Source organism: Leptodactylus fuscus, chromosome 5, assembly GCF_031893055.1.
Source record: "Leptodactylus fuscus isolate aLepFus1 chromosome 5, aLepFus1.hap2, whole genome shotgun sequence".
In the NCBI taxonomy this organism is placed as follows: Eukaryota; Metazoa; Chordata; class Amphibia; order Anura; family Leptodactylidae; genus Leptodactylus; species Leptodactylus fuscus.
In genome coordinates this window covers 125,247,029-125,255,114 of record NC_134269.1, presented here as the reverse complement: position 1 = coordinate 125,255,114, position 8,086 = coordinate 125,247,029, and the positions used below count along the sequence as shown (strand labels likewise).

At 39.8% G+C, this 8,086-nt stretch overlaps 1 protein-coding gene across 1 annotated transcript; it reads left to right on the top strand.

Moving 5' to 3' along the window:
* Nucleotides 1–1,301: 1,301 nt before the first annotated feature.
* LOC142204952 (tetraspanin-7-like) lies at nucleotides 1,302–4,705 on the top strand. Its single transcript, XM_075276287.1, has 2 exons — nucleotides 1,302–1,609; nucleotides 4,217–4,705. The coding sequence occupies exons 1-2, from the start codon at nucleotides 1,302–1,304 to the stop codon at nucleotides 4,650–4,652; spliced, it is 744 nt and encodes a 247-aa protein (XP_075132388.1). The 3' UTR covers nucleotides 4,653–4,705.
* The last annotated feature ends 3,381 nt before the right edge of the window (nucleotides 4,706–8,086 follow it).

The window sequence follows — 8,086 nt, the reverse complement described above, 5'->3', positions numbered from 1 at the left end:
TAAAACAAATGTATTGACCCCAATCCTAAGTCTTGCCCTGCTAAGGTCCAAACTGTATCTCTGCATGCTTTCTGTTCTTCAAGAAGTTGGTGGGAATTATCATGAAGCAAATTTTAAAGTCAGTTTTCACCAAATCTATCAAATGTTACTTTATGTTTGATAAATCTGGCACATCTTTAAGACCACTTTTCTGAGATATTCTCCACTTTCTATGCCATCCCCCTACTGGGCTGACATTGTGCCAGTTTTTGAGACTTCTTAAAAAGTCACATTTGATAAATCTAACAGGATAGCCACATCTACTTTCTTACCTTACTTACTGTAAGTGAAGTGAGCAGGATAAAACAATGCAAAATGTTGGATACATCTTACTGCAGTTACTTCTACCCATTTGTCTAGGTTACGAGTTACGAGCCAAAGTTTTTTCAAATATTTTATAAGGAATTTTCTGTTCCTACTTGGAGATGGTTGCAGCACTTGGAATCCCTGGATTGTTATTATTAGCCTGACTTGTATACGTACATTAGTGGTACCATGCTAGGAAGTGCCTTCTCTGTTTCCTCTTTTCAAATATATTTTAGGTTATTTTCTCCCTAACTGTGTATATGTTAACAACTATTATTTAGATTTCAGAATCGGTATTTCACACCGTTAATGTATATAAATATATAACAGTATAGACAGTATGGTTTACTATTTAATAGTTATGAGTATGCATAATTATTGTATTTTATTATATCAATACTCCAAGGATTTAATCTAAAAATATTCATATACCTTTATGGTTTGAATATAGTAAAAACTGAAATGCTGAATAATCTCTGAAAGCATTTTGCTTTGGCAGATATGAAACTGCGTTCTCTATTTAACCAGGCGGAGACAAAAGCTGATAAGTCTTGTGTGCAGGAACCCACTGTATGACATTTATTGCTGTACCAAAGGAGATCTATTGGCTTTCCATAGAGGTGATAAGAAAGAGAGGCTGCAAAAATCTGCAGAGGCAAAGGACCATGACAGATAGGATAGCAGAACTGGTGCATCCACGGAAATCTTCTGCAGTTGGAAATGAGATTTTCGAACTACATGGGAACAGAAGAATCTCCATCGTAGCGGAGCTGCCCTTGAGAAGCAACCCAAATGGTATGTGGGTGCTCCCTGCATATCCACTAGGTGATGAAGATGAAGAGCAGCAGTTTGTTTCACAGCACAATGTAGCAATCGGTATACAGAATGAAGATGACAGTCTTGTCAGGTCCTTGGTGACCCCCAAGCAGAATATCAAGAGATGCAACAACAGTAGAATGGCAGTATTAAAGCTATCACTCATGGCTTTCAGCTTTATCTTTTGGGCTGCAGGTCTTACTATGGTCACGGTTGGAATCTGGGCAAAAATCTCCTTAGAGAAGTATTTGGTGTTATCTACCAACAATTATCCAAACACCCCACTCATCCTGTTAGTGAGCGGAGCCACTGTGCTGCTGTGGGGCTTTCTGGGATGCATCAGTGCTGCAGTAGAGAAGCAATGTCTTCTACGCATCTATGGGGTCTTCCAGTTAGTAGTGTTGTTCACAGGGCTTGCTGCTGGGCTCTCAGGTCTATTTTACCGCAGGTAAACACTGTTTCTATTACTTATAGTATATTTTGTTCATTTGCTACCCCCATCATGTTCACAGCTACTAAAGAGTAGTTTTTACCATTTGATAAATGTGTATTGCTACAAGTTTCTGGGGTATCTTACAACCTTACCCATTGTCTTTAAGTTCTTTGACTTTAATTTTCTTAACTGAGAAATCTCAGACAGGACCTGCCACCAAAAAAAAACACCACTTATTGCTGCTGGGGTCCTGAACAATTTAGCAGTTTTATTTTCAAAATCCATCTATCTGTAAAAAAAAAAAAAAAAAAAAGTATGCTAAATTGTTCAGGGGTACAGTGGGAATCAAATGATGTACTTTGTAAGTATAAAAATCCCCTTTAAATCCTATTGTAAGGTCCACACTGTTGAGTTACAGTTTCTGTTATATTGCTATTTGTGGCACATTCATCCTGCAGCCTGCTGCCTAATATAATTTGGGAAAAATAATGATATGTGCAATATACGTTATATGTTTAATATGCATGCTATCATGTGCTGGATGTAATAATTCAACAGGGAAAAATGCATTTACATTGGTGAAATATTATTTATTTGCCATTATTAAATAAATCTTTTAGGACATATTTCGTCCCTCATTGACTCCATAGCTTTTTCCTACTGTCTCACCCCTTTGCTTTAAGGGCTGTAATGCCTTAGACACTACTGTCCATGTGTGGTGATCCTGCCCTCATGCTTGCCGCTATTGTCTGACAATTCATAGAATTGAGCAATGGATTTTTGGACAGTCCTTCTCCTTCCAGGCCCCCATATTTGTTTTCAATCTTAAGTCTTCTGATTTGAAATACGCCCAATTTAAGCTCCTTCAATATATCCCATTGGCCTGCTTGGATCCACATTGACTCCAGCTGGAGAATCCCCTTTCTCTCAATCACTGAGGTTGTTACTTCATGGGAAGATTAATTCCACTATTTCTGATACTCCCCCAGACCTTTGATAAGGTCTGGACACCTTGGGTCCACAAGTCTCGCATCCCGGGGCTTCCCTGCTGACTCCAGCTTTAGTCATATGACTGGATTGAGTTCCCACGTCCACCTCCTCCTACCCTCAGGTGACTCCTTAGAAATCATCTGTCATTGCCCATGTATACTGTTATTGTTATTCTCGCCTTATTTTCCCCTTGTATTGTGTATATGTTACTCTTGGTTTTATAATGCTGTCTTTGACGTTGACTGCCATCTTTTTATCAACTTGTGCCTGTAAAACACGTAGCTTTATTGTAACCAGTAAAACACATACTGTTTTGTTTGTGTTTTACTGGTTACAGTAAAGCTACGTGTTTACTGACAAATTTGGGAGTAAGTGCGGTGCCTCTCTTGTTGGTCCGGATCTTGTCAATTTTCGTCCCTTGCGGATGTTAAGGGCCCCAGCATCTGAACACTACTCCACTCCACCATCTTACACTCCAGAACCATTCCCTAGAGATTTACAGTCGTACGGTCGTGCACTCGGTACCCCAAACCAGCATACAATAAACACAAAAAAACTCCTTAGCTGCCGCCATCATTATTGATGGCGACATCTAAGTGGCTAAATGGACGTGATCAGTGTTTTAACCGATCATGGTCATTAAAGGAGGATATCAGCGGTGTGTCACAGCAGTCAACTCCTATTAATCACATTAGTGCAGTGCCTAAGCTGGTGCTATCTTCATGACATATTATTACATTAGTTTGTGTGAATGGATTCCCACTGCTGATGTAATAGTATGTCACAGGATGGGAACTAGTTAAGGCTCCAGAAAATAATTATTTGTACGACGTGGACTACTATATATGCAAATGTCTTTCTCACCTTCTTTACTGTTACGCTAGGTTCACACCTGCGTTCAGGGTCTCCGTTCTATGGTTTCCGTCTTCTGCATGCCAGAAGACGGAAACCATAGACCGGGTCCGGCCGTGAGCGGCGGTGAGCGTTTTATGCTCTCCGCCGCGAAACCGGATTTTTTTATCCGGACACAGAGTACTGCATGTCCGACTCTGTGTCCGGATTATAAAACCCGGTTTTGCGGCGGAGAGCGCAAAACGCTCACTGCTGCTCACGGCCGGACAGCTTTCTCACCCATTCAAATGAATGGGTGAGAGAGACTCCTGCAGGTTTGCGTCTCCTGCCTCTGTTTTAGGCAGGAAACGGAAACCTGAAGTACGGAGTGCCAGCGCAGATGTGAATGAGCCCTTACACTGTCTGAGGTGAACGGTTCTACATATCATACATATTTGGCTAATATACAGTATAACGCAAAGAAGCAGCATAGATGATATGAAAGATGTACTGTACATGACATAAAGATGAGCAGTCCTGGAATTATTGCTAACAGAGTTACATAGAAACAAATCACCTGAATAAGACACATTTTTTAGTACACTGATGAACAGATCATTTAGATCCTTGGATAGATATCAATATAGAATCTCCACAATATGCTTAGACTTCATGGTGATTTACATATATGAGAATATTTTAATGTAGATGTCTTCCATTGAAATATATTGATTTTGATTACCTATAAAATCAAATGTCAGAGAATAAGTTCCCTACTCATACGCCTGTCTCCTATAATAGGGATATCGCAGAAGGTTTTCAAAGTGGATTACAAAGTGCAGTTTTATCGTATTCGGAAGATGAAAAGAAAGCTGATGCTTTGGATGCAATACAAAGGGCCCTGCGCTGTTGTGGAGTACATAGCTACCACGATTGGATTGAGTCACCGTGGTCCTTGGAGCAGCAGGAAACTCACCTGAGACACAACAATGGTTCAGTGCCCAGCAGTTGCTGCAAGACTCGTAGGGGATGTCGCAACAATCCTCTGTTACTGGAAGCACTTACAATCCATAGAGAGGGTTGCTTCAAGAAGGTCTGCGATTTTGTAAGCGACAACATGTTTTATATTGCTACTGTTGCCCTTGGAATAGCATTTATGCAGATTGTGGGCATAGTGCTGTCATGCCTGTTAGCAACCAAAATAACTAGTCAGGCACCAGATTCAGTTCCAACCTGATTCATTGACCATATATTAATGTTCTCAATAAAATCACTGGGAACTTGTCATTTTTTGGAAGAAAAAACATAATGAAATGTCACTTATTCAAGTTACCTTTCCAGTACTGCATGGCAATTGCTTTATACTTTTTTTTCGGAATTTTAATAAAGTATTTATTTGCTTATTTGTCCATTTGTGAGGCTATTCACACTGCAGTGTATGTCAGAGATGTATACTGACAAATATTCCAGACTTCCCTTATAGAAAGACAGAACAAGTATAATGCATGGTATATGTTTGTTGTGTGATGTTTCTGTACACAATATATTAGTTGATGTTACACTGTACTGTTAAAAATGTTGTATGTATATATACACCCGTCAAGTAGGCCAAAAGCATTGTATTCTACAGTTATAAATCAGGTCAGTGTCACTGTATAGATATGCATAGCATATTTACTGAATAGGGTGCTTGTCCCCTATTAAATGTAGCAACGGTCATGTATTTACTCTAAAGGTAAGTTTCTGGGAAAGACATTTTCAATGTAATTTTTTTTTTTTTTTTTAAAAAGCTGCCTTTAACACTCTACCTGAAACTCAAGTAAACCCCATGCACATGACCGAGTGTACAACCAAGTTGGGGCTGATTTTGCTGCAGAATGCACTCAGATGACATTAGGAGTGACCTCCGAGGGCCTTCTGGGATGTACTTACCTATGTAAGGGCTTCCGATATTTTCTGTTCCGATGACACAGAGTAGAGTAGGACATTCTACAATTTCATTGGAATGGAATGGACCATTGTACACCCCCTTGGATGGCACAGATGTGTGTATGGAGCTTTATAGTATAATTACTTGAATCAAAGTTTAGCTTTAGAGTCATGTTGTAAGTATATACAGTCCTATGAAAAAGTTTGGGCACCCCTATTAATCTTAATAATTTTTAGTTCTAAATATTTTGGTGTTTGCAACAGCCATTTCAGTTTGATATATCTAATAACTGATGGACACAGTAATATTTCAGGATTGAAATGAGGTTTATTGTACTAACAGAAAATGTGCGATATGCATTAAACCAAAATTTGACCGATGCAAAAGTATGGGCACCTCAACAGAAAATTGACATTAATATTTAGTAGATCCTCCTATTGCAAAGATAACAGCCTCTAGTCGCTTCCTGTAGCTTTTAATGAGTTCCTGGATCCTGGATGAAGGGATTTTGGACAATTCCTCTTTACAAAACAATTCAAGGTCAGTTAAGTTTGATGGTCGCTGAGCATGGATAGCCTGCTCTCAAATGATCTGAAAACAAAGATTGTTCAACATAGTTGTTCAGGGGAAGAATACAAAAAGGTCTCAGACATTTAACCTGTCAGTTTCCACTGTGAGGAACATAGTAAGGAAATGGAAGACCACAGGGACAGTTTTTGTTAAGCCCAGAAGTGGCAGGCCAAGAAAAATATCAAAGGCAGAGAAGAAGAATGGTGAGAACAGTCAAGGACAATCCACAGACCACCTCCAAAGAGCTGCAGCATCATCTTGCTGCAGATGGTGTCACTGTGCATCGGTCAACAATACAGCGCACTTTGCACAAGGAGAAGCTGTATGGGAGAGTGATGAGAAAGAAGCTGTTTCTGCAAGCACGCCACAAACAGAGTCGCCTGAGGTATGCAAAAGCACATTTGGACAAGCCAGCTTCATTTTGGAAGAAGGTCCTGTGGACTGATGAAACAAAGATTGAGTTGTTTGGTCATACAAAAAGGCGTTATGTATGGCGTCCAAAAAAAAAAACAGCATTCCAAGAAAAACACTTGCTACCCACTGTAATATTTGGTGGAGGTTCCATCATGCTTTGGGGTTGTGTGGCCAATGCCGGCTCCAGGAATCTTGTTAAAGTTGAGGGTCGCATGGATTCCACTCAGCATCAGCAGATTCTTGAGAATAATGTTCAAGAATCAGTGACGAAGTTGAAGTTACGCCGGGGATGGATATTTCAGCAAGACAATGAACCAAAACACCGCTCCAAATCGACTCAGGCATTCATGCAGAGGAACAATTACAATGTTCTGGAATGGCCATCCCCGTCCCCAGACCTGAATATCATTGAACATCTGTGGGATGATTTGAAGCGTACTGTCCATGCTCGGCGACCATCAAACTTAACTGAACTTGAATTGTTTTGTAAAGAGGAATGGTCCAAAATACCTTCATCCAGGATCCAGGAACTGATTAAAAGCTACAGGAAGCGACTAGAGGCTGTTATCTTTGCAAAAGGAGGATCTACTAAATATTAATGTCACTTTTCTGTTGAGGTGCCCATACTTTTGCACCGGGCAAATTTTGGTTTAATGCATATTGCACATTTTCTGTTTGCACAATAAACCTCATTTCAATCCTGAAATATTACTGTGTCCATCAGTTATTAGATATATCAAACTGAAATGGCTGCTGCAAACACCAAAATATTTAGAACTAAAAATGATTAAGATTAATAGGGGTGCCCAAACTTTTTCATAGCACTGTAACAGTGAAATTTGGTGATTTTTTTTCTCCATGTGCTGCGTGTACACAAACTGCACACAAACAGTACATGGACTAATAACAGCGCATAGTCACACCAACATGTGGGTCCATCTGAAAAAAAAATGCAGCATGTACTACTGTAGTTTGTACTGCATACAACAACATGGACATGGAGACCATTGGAGGCAGTTATCTGGTCTTCTGGTTCTTGGTGAAGGCCTAATGGTTCTTTCCTTTAACAGACAACTGCACACACTTATGAAATATTGTTTGTTTGTACAACCTTTTGAAGCTGGCTTATTTTTTTTATATTTAGTGTTGCTCTACACCACATGTCATATTTTAACAATCTCACAACCTACAGGGGTCTGGGGCCTCTGCTTTAGACAGGTCCTCTTTCTACTTAAAACAATGACTAGTAGTTTTAAACATGTTCCAAATAAGTCACCAACAGAAGCAGAAGGAAGGTCACATGAAGATAAGTGTGGAGAAGAACAGATACAGTCATCCACAGGCAGGATGAATTGTCTATTGTCCTCTTCTTATGAATGAATCAGAGGGCTGGAATGACCATTTGTAAGCAGCAAAAAATGTACATAAGGTTGTCTTATGGGGTTAAAAGCCCACTTGTGTCCTCATTCCCCTGAATTCTTCCCTGTTTGCTTCTTGAGACTCTCTCCAATGATTCTTGTATATGTAGATCAAGAAACCCCAACCTGTGGCTGTTGCAAATGTCTACAACTCTCAAAAACACATGTTCACAGTTTGGAGATTATTGGCCTACACATCCATATAGTAATTCTGTCTGCCACCTGCTGATGATAAACATTACATGGGAGATGTCCACCTTTCACAAGCAGATGGCAGACAGTATTGCATACAGACAGCATTTGGTGAGAAGAAGGGGGGGGGGACTTGAGCCAAAAAAA